General features: G+C 39.3%; 1 protein-coding gene across 12 annotated transcripts in view; it reads left to right on the top strand.

Moving 5' to 3' along the window:
• The window catches only part of LOC108004719 (uncharacterized), an 86972-nt gene extending 67540 nt beyond the window's left edge, over positions 1 to 19432 (top strand). For 6 of the 12 annotated variants that reach the window (XR_001767252.4, XR_005014903.3, XR_010654728.2 and 3 more), the window contains 5 exons: positions 3715 to 3915; positions 7830 to 7903; positions 15378 to 15590; positions 16398 to 16623; positions 19352 to 19432. Coding sequence is in view for 2 of the 12 variants with exons in the window: in XM_036821014.3 (XP_036676909.2) it covers positions 3715 to 3906; positions 7830 to 7903; positions 15378 to 15590; positions 16398 to 16487; positions 16536 to 17447 (1481 nt within the window). In the remaining 10 variants the exon portion in view is untranslated. Of the gene's footprint in view, positions 1 to 3714; positions 3916 to 7829; positions 7904 to 15377; positions 15591 to 16397; positions 18332 to 19351 lie in introns of those variants that run through there. The other 6 variants (XR_005014904.3, XR_005014901.3, XR_001767251.4 and 3 more) reach the window with 4 other exon arrangements.
• Positions 19433 to 20019: the final 587 nt, after the last annotated feature.

Raw genomic sequence — 20019 nt, 5'->3', positions numbered from 1 at the left:
GGTGGTGGGCGGTGGGCGGTGGTCAGGGGGCGGCAAATAAGTGGGCTGGCATTGCAATTGCAACTGTGTTCGGTTATTTTGTGCTCTATCTGAAATTACACGGACAACAATGGCACAGGCACCAACTGCCCGCAAATTCCCTGCCACTGTCATCCTCTAGTTTATTGTTATGTTTGCCAATTGCCAGACCACAGCTGCCACGCCCCCTGCCCCCTGACCTCTGCCCCCAGCATCCGCCACCCGCACTAAATGAGGCATGTGTTTTCACACCTTGACCCCAGCAGGTGGCATCGAAATAAAAACCAAAACAAAACCACAAAAAGCGATTAAGGGCAACACTCGAAGAGGCGAGTTCTCAGCAGTCAAAAATAAGGATGCATTTAAGGCAAATTCCTTGCTGGGAGCCTAATTGTTTTAATAAAATAATCGTGGTGAAAAGACAACTGCATTAGTATTGTCAATTATAGCAGAGTAAGAAATGTGACATATTTTAAAATAATTTACCATTGTCTAGTCGAATTTTTGCATAAAATCTTATTCTCGTGTTTTTAACAAAATTCTAAAGCCATTCGTCGTTTAATTTACAATCCATTGACACTCAAACCATTGACACTCAAATTTTGATTTTTTCCATTTTTCGAAAAAAAAACCTGATGTACGCCCTTAAAAAAAATTGAAATTTGGTCAAAAAATAAATGTTTATTAAAGTGATAGAAATCGTTAGCATATTTAGCAAGCTGCTCAAAACAGTCGGTCTTTTTGGTGTACGCCCTAATTTGGCTAAAATACGATTGAAAAACCGGAAAAAAAAGTCGCATTTTTGAAAATTTGATTCTCGTGTTTTTGACATCTGAAGCCTATTTTTTCGCCATAAAAATTCCGTATTTTGGCTGCCATAATAAAAATAAATTCAAACCTAGAAAATTTTGATTTTTGCCATTTTACGCAAGAAAACATGCCAAAATATTCAACATTTGGTCAAAAAATACATTTTCCTTAAAGTGATCGTTAGCATATTTAGCAAGCTGCTCAAAACAGGCGGTCTTTTAGGTGTACGCCTTGATTTGGCTACACTGCGATTGAAAAACCACTATTTAAATCCCATTTATCCTGGACTGAGTCCTTTTACAGTCCAGGATATTTGCTGGTCTAGCATGCACTTCCTGGCAAGCAGTGCGACGGAAAAAAGTGCTGCCTGCATTTGGGCGCTGCTGTTTGCGATTTATTTTGTTAGAATTCCGTTTGTTTTTCACCTAACAGCTGTCGCATCATCAACACAAACCGTTTTGTTTGTCGTACAAATAATTTAGACATTTACGTGAAAATTCAGCGCCAGCAGCTGATAATAAAAGGCAGAAAAAAAGCCAAAAAAAGAAGAGGAACGGGAATAAAAAATGAGGCCAAAGGGCAGGGGAAAGCGAGAAAAAATTGAGGGAAAACTTTTGGTAAATTAAAGCCAAACAAAGCGTCAGATGCCAGCTGCACATGAATATATATTAGACTTAATGTATTTCGTCAACATTTTGCTCACAATGTGAGAAAGATGCAAACGATGCCAGAGACATAAAACGCAGAGCCCCAAAAAGAATGCGAATGCAAATTCACTCGAGTGAAACGAGTGAAAAGATGGCACTGGAAATGGGAACATGAAATAAAAAGGAAGCCATAAACAGACAAAGTGAGTGTCAGTAGGGGACGAAAGGAAAACCTCAAGAAAATCCAAAGAAAACTCAAAGAAAACCCAAACAAATTGAAGTAAATTAGCTAAACTAAGAGACGCTTTATGCTTTAAACTTGTTATATATGGGGTATATATGTATTTCCTAAAAATTTTAATTTGTCATAAGCTACTTTGTTTGCTCTCAGATTTTTAGTTTTTGATTAAATCCCTGCCCGGAGTGGGGTGGTTAGGCAAAAAAAGTAGAACAAAATATAAGCGCTCGACTTTGACTCTCCAATTTCGGCTAAAATGAAAGTGCATTTGCACACGTGTGTGTCTGGCGTAAGCCAGCGAGCAAATTAAAAACGAACGCCAAAGGCAACGACAACTGCAGGCCGTCGTCTGCAAACCACCCACTTTTCACTGCCCCCTTTCCGCCTTTTTCCTGCCCACCCATGCATTTTCCCATCCTTTTGTTCCTAGGTGGAAACCTGCTTTTCGGACGCTTAGCATGGCCAACAATTCAACGCCCTAGCCCAGGGAAAATACCCTTGTCCCTCTGAATTTCCACCATTTTCCGCTGCCTGGTTTTATGCATTTTTAAGCAGCCATTTGTCAAGCGCGTGAGCTTAACTCACCAAAAATTTCTCTGTGTGTGCAGACTGCACTGCTTGGACACTTGAAGAAAATTTGGCAATGTACCTTTGAGTTAAACAGTTTTATAAATTCTGAATCATTATATTTTACTAGGCTACAAAGCTTAAACTTGTTTTATTATTTTTTTTAATATTACCCAAATCATTTTTTTCTATCTTTTAGGAAGCCCTCGAATTTTTAAAGTGCAGTTAAAAGTGTTCATGGTATGCGTGCGTGAGGTTAAAACTTTTAATTAACTAAAATTGAGGCACCTCAGCCACAAAGAACTTTTTTTTGCCGCTCTCCATTGAATGAAAACCACACCGACGTAAAGTCAAATTCAGACAGAGGGGAGCGAAAAAAAAAACTCAAGCGCCTTTTACCTTTTCGAGGAAACCGCCACAGCCACTGATAGCCCCTCCTTTGACACCTCATCATGCCCACGCCGCCCATGAAGGTGGCTCGAAAAAGAAGCGAAAACTTTCGACAGGCAAAGTACAAGATACTTAAGGCAACTGGCAAGTCAATTCAAACACTTCGAGCGACTCAACAGATCAAAATCGCGTGTGTCGCTTTTTTGGTAAAAAAAAAAAAAGAAGGAACGAGGGGCAAATGGGGGTGAGAGGTTAGAAGGGACTTTCAAGGGGTTTTCTAGGGGGGCTTTCAGTGGGTTTGTGGCAATAGCAGGCCTGACTAGGACATGCCCCAAAGGCAACGAGCGTATTCATGCTGCGTAGCTTGTGGATTTGTCGTACATCTGCCAACTGCTTCGGGAAATTTAAAAGAATTTGTCTTCTCTGAATTCTGCTTTTAGGCAGTAAAAAAGACCGAGAAAGACTTCAACGAATGAGGGTTCTTTGAATATGTTATTAAAGTCTAAAAGGAGATACCAAGCCATCTAAAAAACTTTGAATTGGCTCTCTAAATGGGTCTTTAAGGCTGATTTAAGTTGAAACCAAACTAAAGTTATGTAAAACATTTTAATATTTATTTGTGGTTTTCCAATTTGAGAAATTCTAGTAAATAAAAAACTTATAGCAAAAGCAATTCCTTTAAAACTATTTACTTTATGAAACTTTAAGAACTTTTTAAGAGTTTTACAGCGTCACTGTTTCATGACTTTCCTTTTGCAAATTCGTTAAGGGACCAAGGAATCTTTGAAAAATCCTTAGAGTCATTGTCAACAAAAAAAGTGGGCAAGTTTTTGCCCAACAAGTTTTCATGGCAACTAATGTTCTATATATTTTTGTTTACTTCCCTTGCTCTAGTTTGTAATTTATTAAAAAAAATCTATGAATAATTTCAAAACTTTTGTCTAAAGAAGGGTAAAAAATATTTAAGCTAATAAAAAACAAAACAAAAATTTTGCTTTATATAACAGCCCGTTTAATATTTGAAATGACCATTTAAATTTACAGATTCCGAACTGGAGGAGTTCGAGACGCCGGCAAGGTACAGGCCCGACTCGCTAAGTGCGCTGAGCCGCGCCACGCGCTTCACGGAGGACGAGATCAAACGAATTTACCGGGGATTTAAGGCTGAGTGCCCGACGGGCGTCGTCAAGGAGGACACCTTCAAAGTGATCTACTCGCAGTTCTTTCCACAGGGAGGTTCGTGCGGTACAGTATACTTTGTTTCGTTAACCCTTCTGACTTGACTAGTGATTACTAACGCCTGCCTTACTGTATTGTTGCTCTTATCTGCATTAGCGCCATTTTAATTGCATTGCGATAGTGATAGTGATAGCGATAGCGATCGCGATACCGATAACCATAGCACTTATCGGTGTCACACGCTAGCCAAACAGTACAGTCACCACACCAACAAAACATCGTTGTAGTTCGAGTTGCAACATCCCAATATCGATAACAATATCGAAATCGATCTAGATGTGTGTTCTGCGTTCCAGTTCTGTGTCTAACTAACCTCTAATTTAATGTTGATTTTACTACTTAGTACTTATTGTGTTTGTGTTGGTTGCATTGTTGTTCATGTCCATGTATTTTGCGAGAGTACGTGTGGAATTCATTTTCGATATTTTGAGTTTCTTCACTTATATTTTTTAATTACAAAATCATTCGTCTTATCTTATATCAGTTTAGATATTATTTACTTATCTTTACTGTTTTTTATCTTTATCAGTGTAGTTTTCCTTAATTTGCTGAGTTCTTTCACTCTATATACACCCGTTAAAGGAAAATGAATTTCAACCCGAAAGCTGCATATCGTTTCTTTCACTTAGCAGCAATACCAATCGATGTGGGTTAAAGAGGCGAAAGCGGAAACGGAAAAGCGGAATTCGGATGGGAATGGAAATGAAAATGAGAGTTACGATTAGCAAAGGGCCACAAAACAAATGGCAATTGACTGGAGATTTCCCACCGACCCAAGCACTTTGCCCCATCCTCGTTGGCCGAAAAAGTCAACCCAAGGCAAAAGCCATTGATAAAACTATATGACCCAAAGAGTTGCCAATGATGATCATCGGGGAATGCCAAATAAAGATGATGATAATGATGATGATGATGTGGATGGGTCCAAGGGACTGCGACTAGGATGATGCTAATGACGATGCTTGGCTATATTCAGCGTGGCCAAAAGGCGACTCTTTGTTTGGCCGGGCCAAGCTGGCCCTTGGCTTCTGAAAATATGAAATGCAGAAAGCAAATTAGCAAAAAAGCATAAAAAGCAAAATCATGTTTCACAAGTCGCGGTCGCGCAGGGGGGCGTGGCAGCCAAGCCACCCACTTGACCTCGTTTTAACAACAAGTGAATTTTTTTTCTGCATTTTTTTCGGGTTCTTTTTTATTTTTGCCCAGCTTTTTGCTTGTGCACAATTTACATTTACATTTGCAAAAGCTGAAACTGAAGATGAGACCGAGGATAAAAAAAAGGGGGATGGATTCTTTCAGTGGCCGGTAACTAACTGAATTTCTGATAGATTACTGCGGGCGAGGGTCCGCTGCGGGCTGGGAATTCGGGATAAGGGTTCGTTGCCAAACACACAAAAATGTCAAAGAAATGTTAAGAAAAGTCGGGGTGGAAGGGTTGATTACTCACCGAAAATATTATGTCCGTTTTGTAGCTAATTTTGTTAAAAGCAAAATTAGACTTTTTCCACTTCTTTCCATCAGATTAAATGTGACAAATCGTTGGCATTAAAATTAGGGATTTATTTGAAGCAATTTTAAGCACAGGCGGTGACTAATTAAATGTATTAAATTACAAAGGCATTTTGTTTTGGTTGCTTTTTGATTAAATAAATGCTTAAGTGTTGGCTAAAGATTAAGGTTTCATGGCAAAAATTCCCAATAATTCCAATTGATTGCTACAAATTGCTAGGAGAATTTAATTCGCACCTCGGCAGTCGGCCAGACATGGGCCATAAATTATGTTTAGGCCACATTTGTACTGCCGCTTAAATCCAGAGCCGGAAAAGTTATTGCTACACATGTTGGGACACTGAATTATTATAATAAACTTATTTTGCCTTGCGACAATGGTGGCCTAGCATTCGCCCACATTGACAGGCGGAAACGGAAATAAGGAACAAGAACAAGAAGTTCTCCTGCAAACATGGCGCTTATGTATTTCCTCTCACCCCCAGACGACGCCTCTTATTCTCCATCATGTCTGCCGTTATCTGATGAAAAATAAATAATGAAATCATTTTTTATTTTGATAAGCTGCTTTGCCACACACACACACACACACGCAGACAGAGAACAAAAAAAAACATCATCAAAGTTGGTGATTTATCACTTTGCCTGTATTTCCTCGCATTTTTTTTTTGTTTTTCGCGCCGTTTCTTTTGGCAAATTTCTGCGCAAATTTTATAACAATTTTTACATGGCACATTTGCAGTCATTTTTGATTTGGCACAACGTGAAAAAACGCCGAGAAGCAGATGCCATCTTTGCCATTGAGCTTTGACCTTGTGGACATGGCACCCTGCGTCATGCGTCATAAAAACACATTAAGCATCAAACGGCGACAATAAATTTGGACAAATAAAAGTACACACAGTGGGTACAGTGCGAGTGGTGGCTTTAAGGCGCTGTAAAGTTTAAAGTTTAAGCCCTGATATCTCGAATATTGCTTGAACTTAAGAAGTTACTTGATAATAGTTCACCTCAACAACTTTTAATCTCAATCAACACTTTGCTTGTTAACTGAGCCCTTTTAAACTTACTTAGTTTTAAAGTAAAAGTAAAAGTAAAAGGCGTAAGCTGAACTCTAATCTCATTAAGCAAGTCAGTAAACTTGTTCCCGAAATTGAGTTATCGACTGCAAACAGTAAATGCAACAAAATTCGCCAATGCCCTGAACTTTGGCTTTATGACCCCGCGATTCAGGAAGGACTTTTCGGGGCATCAAGTCGCACACACACCGAATGGCAATTGAAGCGGCTTTATGAACTGACGCCTTGCCGTCTTCCTGCCAAAGAGGTGTAAACGTTGTTAGCGTATAAGCGTATAAAAAAAACTTTGGCATCAAGCCGTAAACATAAACGCGAATCGTAAAAAAGTAGCCGAGCAAAGTGAGAGCGAGCGAAATAATCAAAATGTTATGTGATGGCCAGATAAAGAAATTCTTCTGACAGCGCAAATGGCGGCTGGGACACTAAGAGCGCTAAGTGCTCTTGCTGAAAGTCGAAAAGCGCGATAGCAAGGCTGGGAAATCTGGCCAAAGAGGGAAAACTTCCGCCCAGTCACAATGCCCTCATAAGTAGGCAACACTTTTTTAAATTCCGGTTCCAAGCAGTGCCATGAGCAAGCAGTGCTTATCAGTTGACACAGGAGACACTCGCATAATTAGCTGCAAACTGTTTCCCATTCCATTTTTAAGCCCCCACCATTCGGAACGAAACTTTCGGCGACCCCGAGTCCCAAAAAATGTTGACTTTTCCCACTGATAAACAGCAAAGACAAAAAGCACACACAAAAAAAATAAAAGCAGCAACCGGAACGAAAACATGGAAAAACTTTTGCGGTTGACAAAACCGAAAGGAGAAGGGAAAGTTTTTGCAACCAAGACGAAGACGACCCACATAAAAGTTGCCAAGCAAGACCGGGAGCCGAAACTCATATCTTTATACCAGCGAACTATCGAACCGTTATTGTTTCTTTACACAGATAGAAAACTGTATGAAATTCTGGCGCTTTATTAAAAACATCACAAAGAAACTTCTTTAAATAAATATATTTTTAATATATTTTTATTTCTTTAAAGTTCTTTTTTTTAATCATTTATTTAAAAAAAAACTAGTAAATCAAACTTAATTTTCCCTTTATCTAACTTAAATTTTTCTTTGTGTATTTGGTATTATACATGTTCATCTAAATGTGTGTCTGTGCGTATTTGTATGTCTAGAGTTCATTTGATAATGTTACCAAAAGTTTAACCGCTTCAGTTGAGACCTAATTGGTCGACTTTTGCAGCTAACCCGTGGAGCGTTCTCATTTAACGCCCTTCTTCTCTTATTTTCATTTAACCAACAACGTCGAAAATGTGCCACCACCCACATAAACAGCCAATCCAACCTTATATGCGCACTATGTATTTAATACACTGGATCAGGATCACAGTGGCATTGTCAGCTTCGAGGTAAGTGTTTCCACTTTTATGGTTTAAGCAAGTCTTATATGACCAAGGCGGAGGTATCCCCATAACACCAGCAACCAAAGAATATTCTGTATCAGCAGAAAAATTAATCAGTTAGGGAGAATTTTCTCTTTCACCATCTACTTATTTTATACAAAACAAACAGGTGGGCTTTAGGATAAATGGTTAACGTATTATTTGTATTTCGCATTGCTAATTTCATATCTGAATCTGCAATATATTCTCGAATTTTCTGTGATGTGATGATGATTAAAATTATCTGACATAATTTAAATTCCGATAAACAAACCCCAACCTTGACCTTAATGATATTCACGAATTCTATGTGAACAGTGTCATGTCGACAGCACTGATTTTCATTTCTGTGGAAATTCTTCTGCCCCCGCACTCCTGACAACAGTGTGCGACATCAAAGTATGGCCTGCGGCCAGCGACGAGAATGAGAAATGCAATGGGAAGCATTTGAGCAGCTCATTTCCGTGTGCGATGTGTGTTTTTGGGTCCTCTGACCAGGTTGCTCCATCTCAATCTCAATTCCAATGAAGACCAACTAATGGAGCTCGGTCGTGTGTGGGTCCTGGGGCGAAATTGCGATTTAGATTGGACCATCGAGAACCGGTAGGAAATTGAGAAATTGTCTTGGAAATCAACTTTCGTACAACAATTTGTGGCACTCACTACTGTCTGTCGAAGCCATTTGCAATTAAAGCGAACACAAGGCAACGCAGCCATATAGCCTAATGTCCAACCATTTGTAGATACTTACACTGCACTAAAATAATTGAAAGTAAATCATATTTTTAAAGAAAATATTGCTGGAAATTATGCAAGCTTCAATGAAAGTTATGACTTTATTACCATTCCTTAAGTTAACATCAAGGAAAATAATATTTTTTTTTTTCTAAGTGTACCTGTACACCGTTTTCCGACTGATAATATAGCATGCGTTCAAGGGCGTTGAGAGCTGAGCAAATTTATGGCCAACTACATAATTGAGCGGACAGAACACCGAGAGTCCGGTTCCGGGGGAATGTGTGGTGTGGCCGTAGTTGTGATTGAATCGCTGCCGTTTATCGCTGGCTATCGTTATCGATAATTAATCTTGCCAATTGAATGGCCAGGCAAATGCGTAGGATTCATCCTCGAGTACGGGCAAACACAGGCTCGGGCAATTCAATTTAATTTACTCGGTGCGCCTCTTAATGTCCGGACGATGATGCGGCGCAAAGTGAAATTGTTGAGGTCACCGGGAGGATGGGCGCTGGGTGGGCGGGGCCACAGACTTAAGTACAATGAAATTACTTTAGACATTTTAAGTATAAAATATGGCTGACAGCCGAGTCGAGTTGAGTTTTCTTTGGTTTAGTTTGAGGCTAGGGTACAGTGCGAAAATTATTAGAGACCCTACTTTAATAATTATTACAAGTCTATACTAAGCTTCTGAAAATAGTAAACACCTACTTAAAGAATTAAATCATAATTTACTAAAAGTAATAAGTAAATTATTCAAACAAGCAGTTTTTGTCTCCCTAAATTTTTAGCATTTATTTGTGGAATCCATAGAAATAATTATCTTTTTTTAATTATCGGTTTTTAAATAATTTATTTTATTATACAATTTAATAATTTATTTTAACAATTAAAGGTATTTTACCAATAAATTATTTTCAACACCTTAGCTGCTTTGTATTATAATTTCGTCTTTTAAAGATTCTAATGAAAATTAAACATTTTATGTTGGGTTTTCCCCAGTGCAGCTTAGAAGCAAAAGTTGTGTAGCATCGTGAGTTTCTAAATGAAGCTGATTTGGCTCAGAGGGGCAGTAGAAAGGGGGCTTAAAAGGGGGATGGGGCCAAATGACGCTGCAAAACGCCACCAGGAAGCCAACAACAACATGTACAAACAGGCGAAGGTCCATGGGGCAACTTCATCTTCTTCTTTTTGGCCTGGTAAGCGCCTTTAGTTACGGTTTATTAGTGACAGCGACCAGGGAGCCGAGAACAAAGAGTATCGCCAGATAGATGTTTAAGCGCTCTATTAACATGCGCAGCATAAAAGTTGTAATACGCAAAGTACACACTCAGACGCCAGACGCCCCCCATTATAATCCCCCTACCATCCACCCCATCTTTAGGATTTTGGGTACCAAAAATTGTCTCGTCATTGGGCCGAGAAGTGAGTAAAGTGGGGGTAAAAGGAATAATTTGCCAGCAAAGGGGTTGGTTTTACAGAGTTACTAATAACTTTCCATTTTTAGAAAAACTAATAATTTAAAGACTACTCTTTATTAGATTTGCAGTATTAAAGTCAACCCTTTTAGCTAAAAAGCTGTGCAAATATACCAAGGCTCAATGAATATAATCTTTTGAATTAAGGAAATAAATCTAATCAAGAAATGTTCTATAAAGAGTAATAGTATGGCAATTTTTTCAAACTTTTTACATTATAAATTTAAACGATTTATGTTTTTAAATCCAATAAATTTTAGTCTTATCTTTGAGACAGCATTAAACATGCATTGAAAGCCAAAAGCGTCGAAAAACTGACTTAATTAATCCAGATATTAGCATACTTTGAGAATTAAGCAAAACTATAATCCGCCAAAATGTAGAAAAGCTCCAATTAGATGCAGTCACGGAAAATGGAAAATGAAAATGAAAATTATAATGCAACCACTGCATATTCAGACAGCATTTTTGCAACGCTTTGACTTCTGTTTTTGCCGCTTTCGCTGGAGGGCAAAAACGGCAAGGAACCCGAAAAATAATGCTCGAAATTCAGAAATCAAAGTGAAATGTCTCGAAATTGAAATAAAACGCTGGCTGGCGAGGGGGGAATCTATAGTTTCCAGCGCATTCGCGTGTTTCACTGCTGTCGCCTGTCATTGTCAACGTTTCTATTGCAGTCAGTGCGGAATGCAAAACAAAAGCTGTCAAAAAAAAAAGAAATAAGAAAAAATAAAAGACAAGAAAAACTGAATAAATTTCCACGGATAGAGGGAAATGCTAACAATCCCAACCCCCCACCCCCCTGTGGCGCATGCAAATTGCGAATAATTTTTTTTGCAGTTTATCCACTGTCTTGCGACTGCCCCTGCAATGTCCGAACATGAACTCCACTTCCGGTTGTCAGAGGAGCTGGCTGAGATTGTGGGCAGGGGATTGGGGGATGGTCGGTGAGGCAGGAAGCACACACAATGCCATTGAAACGATGAATTATGGCGATTTTAACGCCAACTTTGTCAGGCACTGTGACTTTATGGGGGAATACAAGGGGAAAAACAAGGGAAAACAAGGAAAAACAAGGAACAAGGAGTAAAACTAAGAGTAGGCGAGCCCAAGACACACAGTCAGAAGTGCAGAAAAAGAAATACCCAGGATGGCAGCTAAACAGAAACGCAAAACCCAAGTCAAACAATGGGAAAACCCTGGGAAAAAAAGGGAAATAGGTAAAGTGAGGAGAGCGTGACACGGATGAGGGCTTTCCTTAAAATCCTAAATTCAAATGGTATGACTAAGAAACCTTTATTTATCTGATAACTGATAGTAAACAAAATAACTGCCTACCTATTTCCATGGTTTATTATTTCTTGGTATTAAAAACTATTTTTATTCACATGAAAATTAGCGCTCTAACAAATCTTAATTTAATTTATAGCTTGTAGTAAGTAATATATAATATACTTATTTTTAGCGATCATTGCTCCTTGAAAATAAAAAATTATCTTTCTATTTAGCTAAGACGTATGCTTCTTAGGTATTTGAAATTAACATTTTTTGAAGGGATTGACAGTTTTTAATTTCATTTTTCTACTAAATAAACAAATATTTACAAGTTAAAAAGTAGAAAAATATTAAAAATATTAAAAATACCAAATAACCATATTAAATAATTTAAAGACTCAAAACTATATCGCCAAAAAAAACTCAGCACACGGAAAATCGGTATGCACATTTATACCAATATAAATATTTTATTGGATCATTTGCCAGCCTTCCTTCTCATTTATGAACAGTGAAGTGCAATTTACAAATCAATATTGCAGGCCAGTAGTCAGTGTTACATCCTCGAGTGTCTGGCAAGGAACAATCGCAATCACGTCAGCCGTCCACCTCTGAGGGAACTGCCTTTTCCCCAGTTTTCCCTCGCTTTCCACCGCTTTTCCCTAGCTTTTCCCCCCCGACAGCTTATCTTTGCCAGCTCTTTTGCCTTTTTGCCTGCTCGCCATTTTCGTTGTTGAATAATGACCTCAAAATTGTAATGACTACGAGGCACGTACTCGATATAAAGCATGTACAAAGAAGCGCCCTTAACCCATGATGCCCCCACTCCACCTAAGTCCCCTACGTCCCCTACTCATCTACGCCCCTGCCAGCAGTAATTCCCTAGTTTTGTGTGTGACGGTCTGCCTAAGTAGACTTCCGCTTTTCAATTAAGCTTCACATATTGTAGCAAGGTGTTTTATGCGCGATTTGCATGACAGTCGCGTTTATTAAACTGCCAACGAGAGTGGAAGCAAAAGTAATGGCCACGGCACAGGGAGAAAAAACAGCAAAAACAGGGTAACAGCAAACCCTGTCAGGGCCATATTGAAATTGTGAAATTGTAAAATTGTGAAATTGTGAAATTGTGGGCAGGGCCAATATGCCAGGGGTAAAAATGGCAGAGAGTGTGTGACCTGTTTACGCTGGCAGAAAAGATAAATTGCTCAAGTGTGCGAGATAAAAGCAATCGAGTGGGGGGGGGATTGGTGGGTGAAATAAATATAAAAACATACATAGACATACGTATAGAATCCAGCAGGACTCGATGGCAACTGCGGAGAAAGGATTGGAAAAGGGCGCCTTTGGCGAGCAGTGAAGTATAGTAAAGCAACCAGGTTAACATGACACTTGAGTGCTGCAAACAGCCAGCAGTTTGTTTTGATCACTTAAACAAACCCTGAAACGAAACTGAAATATGCTGGTCAATTCTCAAAATCACAATGCGTTGAATCACGCAAATAAAATGGTAAAAAGAATCTGTCCTCTGCTTAAACGAACAAATGCCTTTAGCAGGGGAAAAACTGTTTTGAACTGTTTGAAATCCCAAAAACTAATTTTAAAAATTAAGAATGTTTTTCTTGTATTCAACAAATTATTTTAACAATTTCCTTCAAATACTAGCATTTTTTTAAAATTATTAATAGTTTTTTTTAATCTCCTTTAAAAATCATCTAAGGTGCCCAAAAGTATGCAGTGATAAAAAAATAGTCGTCTTTCCAAATAAATGCAGTGTATATTTGTTGCATACTTTTAGACACCTTACATCAAAAAACTGCTTCAACTAACTAAAAAAGGTTAGTTTGTGTTTCTTCAGAGAGATTTAACTTTATATCCCATTGAAAATAGCTCTCATCAATCGAAGGATTATTGCCCAGCCTTTTGTGATTAAGAATCCGACATGAAAGCAGTCAAATAACTTTAGCAAAAATACCTCTCTTTGGTGCAATAGAAGAACATAACTAGGAACAACTCAAAGCCACTTGGCAATCCACATCCACATCCTGGTCTAATCCACTGCCATCAAGCAGTGCAAAGCATCGGTCAGGAGGCAAAAAACTATCATAAATCCGCTTAATCACTCGACCAGAGTGCAGACTTCACTTCGAATTTTCAATTTTCAGCTTGTTTTGCCAGCTTGCCGCTCTGTAATTTGTCCACGTCGAATCGTGAAAGTTTCTTGCTTCGTTTTCGGTGAATTTTCTACCATTTTTTGGGCTTTTCTTTTTCTATTTCGGTTTGATAAATTAGTCGGACGCTGCAATCGCCCAAATGGCCAGAGAACAAGACACAAATGATGCCCCTGTCCTCATTCCTATTTCTATTTCTACTCCTGCCATTCCCACTGCATTACATCTACGTTTTATTCTTTCTACAGATGTTTTTTTTGTTTTTTTCGTATTTCGCCCCCGGAATTTCTCCCATTCGGTATGCAAAAGCAAGACTCAGTCCTTCGTCAGCTGCGGCCTTACCAAAATGCCTCAACACCTCCTGGAGACCAGAGAATGGGGCTCGGGGGGTCGTAAAAACTTTTTCCCATTCTCCTTGCCAGTTCTTATCTAGGTACATTTGTCATACAAAGCATAGAAATAAATGTCCACTTCAGCAGAGGCAGGAACAGCAGCCGGAAGTTGGGGCTTTGGGGTTTCAAGGGTGGTGCGGAAAAAACAGCTGAGGTAAAATTAATACTATTTCTATTAAGATTAAAATTACTCTAAGTAATATAAAACAAAAAGATTGTGTAAAACAGCAAGCCTTTTGAAAATAAACTTGCATCCAAAATTAAAATACAAATTTTAAAACACTTTTATTCAAAGTTACTAATTTTTTTTGCAGTTTTCCAATCGTAGCTCAGCCAAATCAAGACGTACAGATAAAAGACCGACTGTTATGAGCAGCTAGCTTACCATGCTTACAATCTTCATCATTTTTAGGAAAATTTATTTCTTGACAAATTTTTTTATTTTTTGTAAGGGGGTAGCTCGGTTTTTTTTTGGGATTCAGATTCTGGTCAAAAATACTAATTTTGTAGTGGTTTTTCAGGCGTAGTTTAGCCAAACCAAGGCGTACAGCTAAAAGACCGGCAGTTTTGAGCAGCTTGCTTCAAATTCTATCGATCCCCATCACTTTAAGGAAGATTTATTTTTTGACAAATTTTTTCATTTTTTGCAAGGGGGTAGCTCGGTTATTTTTGGGATTCAGATTTTGGTCAAAAATTCTCATTTTTTAGTGGTTTTTCAGTGGTAGTTTAGCCAAATCAAGGCGTACACCTCCGACTGTTTTGAGCAGCTTGCCTAATATGCTAAAGATCCCTATCATTTTAAGGAAAATCTATTTTTTGACCAGTTTTCAAAATTTTTGTAAGGGGGTAATCATGTTTTTTTCGAAATATGGTAAAAATCAAAATTTTCTAGGTTTGAGTGCCAGTGGATTGAAAATTAAACTACGAGCTTGACGAGGTATGACATTCCTCATTCTGACTTTTATTTTTATTATGGCAGCCAAAATATGGAATTTTTAGGGAGAAAAAATAGGCTTCAGATTTTGTCAGAAACAAGAGAATCAAATTTTTCAAAAATGGGACTTTTCTTTCCTTTTTTTCAATCATAGTTTAGCCAAACCAAGGCGTACACCTAAAGGACCGACTGTTTTGGAAAGCTTGCTAAATATGCTAACAATTCTCATCACTTTCAGTTGTAACCCCTGGTGGCACATATAACTATCATGCTGGACGCAGTTGTACTTTGCCTGCTCCTAGCCGCTGCGGTTTACGAGCAATTTCTTAAAACATATTTTCAATTTCTTTTATACCTGTAATTCCGGGTGTCTGCCTGGGCCTCCGCCTGGGCGTTCTCACCTTCCCCCGCCCCGAGAATCCCCTTATTTATGCCAACTTATTTCTCATCCTGTCACAGGACTTTGTTCAAGGACTTTCGATACTATCGCGCGGCTCCGTGGAGGAGAAGCTGCGCTGGACCTTCTCGCTGTACGACATCAATGGCGACGGCTTCATTACGAGGGAAGAAATGACTGACATTGTAACTGCCATATACGAGCTGATGGGCCGCCTGCCCGACGAGTGTCCCGAGGAGGAGAAGATCAAGGGCAAGGTGGAGCAGATCTTCCAGGTGAGTTGCTCCAGCTTCGAAATCCAAAATCCCAAATACGAAATACCAAATCCCGGGCTATTCTCGACCATTATTTATGCTAATTACGCGCGTACAATTTGAATTTGACTCGCGAGAACATGAAACTTATTTACTTTGCATTATGCAAATTCAAATTGTCTATTTCAATTTGTTGGCCAGCATCTCAGGCTGGCAATTTTTGGGGGAATGTAGGTCCTCCGTTCGCAGGACATCGTCTTGTTTGGCTTGCCAGTCACGCGTTGTCATTAGCGGTCGTTGGCATTTGGAATAAATTGAGCGCATCAAATGCGACTGGCCAGGATCATTTGAGGACCATTTCGAAAGTTGTTCTGTCCTACGCCTTGAATCAAAATTCCTTAGCACGCTTTCGGGCGCCGGAAGTGGATGTAGTGCGTCAAAGCAGTGCAGATGGCAAGCAGTTCGCTTTGACAGCTGTTGCTTCGTTTTCCTTAGGGAAAGAATAACTATTATAAAAAAATGATCCAAAAAAAATAGTAAAAAAAAATTGGAGATTTCAAAATTTTTGATTTCACATACGTTTGCTTATAAAGACTTAGAAATATCATCAGCCTTTAATCATTGGAAAAATGTTATAAAAGGAATTTACTCAGTTCTTCATTACAGAAAAGATAAACCTTTTGGGGATCAAATTGTATTTAAAACACACAAAAATTTTGTCACATTTAAAGATATTGCATTAAATGAAAATACAGAATCTTGATCTAATAAAAATACAATTATCAGTTTTTTGCATGGTCCTAATGCTGTTTGGTACTCACCCCCTAGAAAATGGACACCAATCGCGATGGCGTGGTCACGCTGGAGGAGTTCCTGGAGGCCTGTCGCAACGACGACGCCATCTCCCGGTCGATGTCCGTGTTCGACACAGCGTTCTGACCATATCCGACGGACAAGGGCGATGAGTACACGGTGCCCCGGCGGCGGCGACATCAGCAGCCGGGACAGCAGCCACGTCAGCATCTGCAGCATCAGCAGGATCAGCCAGAGAAACGTAAGTCCAACCACAAGACGAAGAACAAGCAACAGCAAAAACAGCAACAGCAACCACATAGCACTAGACATCAAAACTGTTGTCACATAATCGACATGGATGGCGATAGCACCACTAGCACCACCACCGCCTCGGCGGCCACCGGAACCACACTCAATTGCAATGTCCTGGATGATTACGAGCGGCAGGAGCAGGATGATGATGGGGATGAGGACTCCGATGAGGATGATGCGGAATACAGATCCTTTGTCTGCCGGCACTGCCAAAGGCCGCAGTCGGTGGGTCAGCAGCCAAGAACTGGCCGTCGATCGCAATCGCAGTCCAAGTCGCGCAAGCGCAGCAAGAGCAGGAAGCGCCACCAGAGCAGGCAAGCTCATCCGGGTCACCAGGGTAGTAGCCAGGGTCACCAGAGCAGGTGGCCGGAAATCAATGTGGCCAACGAGCAGGCCATCCGCTTCCGGTGTCCGCAGGTGGGGCCGCAGGTGGGTCGCGACCTTCACACCCCCCAGCCCATGCACTTCCATCACCCCCAGTCGCAGAGCCAGAAGGCCAAGAGCAAGTCCCGCCCGCGGAAGTCCCGCCCATCCCCGGCAGCTCAGCCTGCCACCGCACCACCTGCCCCACCAGCAGAGCCATCACCACAACCGCCCCCCTCCGAACTCCGCGCCCCCCTGCCACCCCTAAACATCATTGTGGGCGGAGGGTCGGAGGTCGAGGTCGAGGTCGATCCGCAGCAGCCACCGCCGCCCACCACCCCCGATTCGCCGTCGCTGGTCACCGTGAGCACCTGGTACACGGTGGCCAAGCAGGGTGTCTCCTGCTAATCGCGGTGAGCAGTGAGTATCCTTGCCAGCACCACCCAACCAATCAGCCACCCAGCCACATTGCACCCCAGTCAAAAACCACAATGCCCCCCTTTGAAATATACACGGCGATGCCACTGATATCTCTAGATGCTGAAAAGCCACTTAAAAATGTGTCTGAAAGTATGCTTTACCATTAAACTTTCGGATTCAAAAGATAACGTAGCATACCTTCCAGCGATACTAAAAATGATTTAAAGACTCTAGAGATTTTGGTGGCACCTGCTATAACAACGCTTTCCCCTTTCGGTGTTTCAATATATGTATACAATATATATATTTTGTGCTATTATGAATTATATGTGTGTGTTTTAGGGTGGATCTCTCAAAAATCAAAATTGGCAAACATAAAAATGTGTATAATAGCAAATAAAGAATAATGGTTTATTGGTTTTAACAATCAATTTCATTTGCCTTTTATAAATCGTTTGTAAAAAAGTGCTTACTCTTGAATACTTTACCATTAATCTGCGGTTCTAAAATGGGGGAAGAAATTGGCTCAACCCAATAATTGTAAATAAATTTTGTAAGGCAATGCTTTTCAAAAAAGAACCACGTCCGAAAGATATAAGAATAAATATTACAAAATAAAACAACCTTTCAAATTAAAAAACCGGGATCCACCCTACTGTATATGTGCTTTAAGTTCCCGATTTGTCCTATTATTTGTACAATAATTAGCTAAATGAAGTTTAAAAAAAGAATTTGAAACGTTCTCTGTGTGTATCGATTGATGTTGCAAACTGTCAAATGTGTTATAGTTTTAAATACAATATAAATCTATAGAAAATGTAAGTGAAAATGAACCACAAAATGAAAATATATGAAAAGCATTCAAACATTTACTTTATGTTTCTTTAAATTCTATTATTTTTGCGCAGAGAAAACTTCTTGAAAATGTTGTTAGATGTCCTAGAGTATTTAAATTGACGTTAGCTGTGATGGAAAAACAAAGTATATTAAACCACAAAAAGAGCTTTAATATTAATTGAAAAAAAATTGGTTTGTGGGAGGATATTGCTCAAATGAAAATTGCTTGCTAAATATTAAGCTTTTAGTGTGGGTGGGTGTGTGTTTGGATGTGCGTGCATTTAAAGATCTGAAGAGAAAGCATTTTAACAAAACCAATTTTCACTATTTTGACAGCCGCACTTTGAGGCTTTTCTTGCTAAAAACCGAAAATTGAATTGCTGGCATTACTTTAATTGAATTCTGTAAAATACTCAGAAATCATATTAAATAAAATAAATATGCAGATTAATGAACAGGCCAAATTCAGTCGATAAAATATTTTGCTTTAACAAAAACACCGATGTCATTGAAATGCAAATTGAATAGCGAAATTCGCCTATGCCAAAAAAAGGCGACAAATAAACCAAATTGTATGGGGCAAAAAATGTAGGAGTGGGGTTTTTGTTTTAATTTAAAGCAGCTTTCTACTTAATTGGATAAATTCAAAAGGCTGCCATTAAAACCTATTCGATTTCCCATTATTTCACATTGAAATTCGTGTACTTCGAAAATGTTTGTAAAGTTTGCTGAGCGTTAAATTTTTTGCTAACTGTTATTGCTTGACATGCTTTTGTTGTTGTTTTCATTATGCCACATTGGACACACCAAGGAGACACACGCACACTTGCACACGGGCACACGCACACACACACACACACTCGCACACATGCAAGACAAAATAAACAAGGATGCAAACGCATGGGAATTGAAATTCGTGAATGGCAATTAAAATATCTGCTTTCTTTCTCTTTCTCTCTTTTCTCTTTCTCTTTCTCTCTCTCCCTCTCTCTTTTATCCTGGCCTGCACACACACACACTCACACACGCTTGAATAAACACCCACACACGTGCAGAAATTTGCATAGAAACTAAATGAAATGCGTAGCGAGAAAGACAACGCGAATCTGCCAAAATAAAAATCTAGGTACCGCCTGTCCATAAATATGCAATTATGGACGTGTTTGTGCAACTGTAAAAATAACGAAAATGTGCGGAAAAATTGTAAAGGCCACACGACAACTCGATTTTATCGGCATTATCGGCAGGGTTGCATTTAAAGAGCTGCAAGCAGTGCAGCGCAGTTCTCAAGTGTAAGTACATCTTGGCACCGGAAGTTCCACTGCTTGCCCAAAAATCATAATGAACAAACAGAAAATTGACATTGAAAATTGAAAATGTACGAAACGAAAGCTTTACACAATGAAACTAAAACTAAAAACAAAAACTAAAAAATACTCTTAACGATTTAATGAATCATATATAGAGAGAAATTCAAATTACACAGAAACTATATTTATACGAACAGGAAATAGCAAGGAAAAATACTAAATACATTTAATTGGAACCAGTTTGACTTTCTATTTGAAATATATGTAAACACACGACACACACACACCAAACACACTGGAAAATGTCTGTAGGTAAATAAATGTGTAAATCAAAATAATAGCCACAAATACAAAAGGGCAATGAGAAGGAGAATTGGAGAAGTGCTCCCCCGGGCGTATGCGTAATGTTGAGT

Source organism: Drosophila suzukii, chromosome X (genome assembly GCF_043229965.1).
Source record: "Drosophila suzukii chromosome X, CBGP_Dsuzu_IsoJpt1.0, whole genome shotgun sequence".
Lineage (NCBI taxonomy): Eukaryota > Metazoa > Arthropoda > Insecta > Diptera > Drosophilidae > Drosophila > Drosophila suzukii.
Note: the sequence above shows the minus strand (reverse complement) of the source record. Positions and strands in the feature narration are given on the sequence as shown.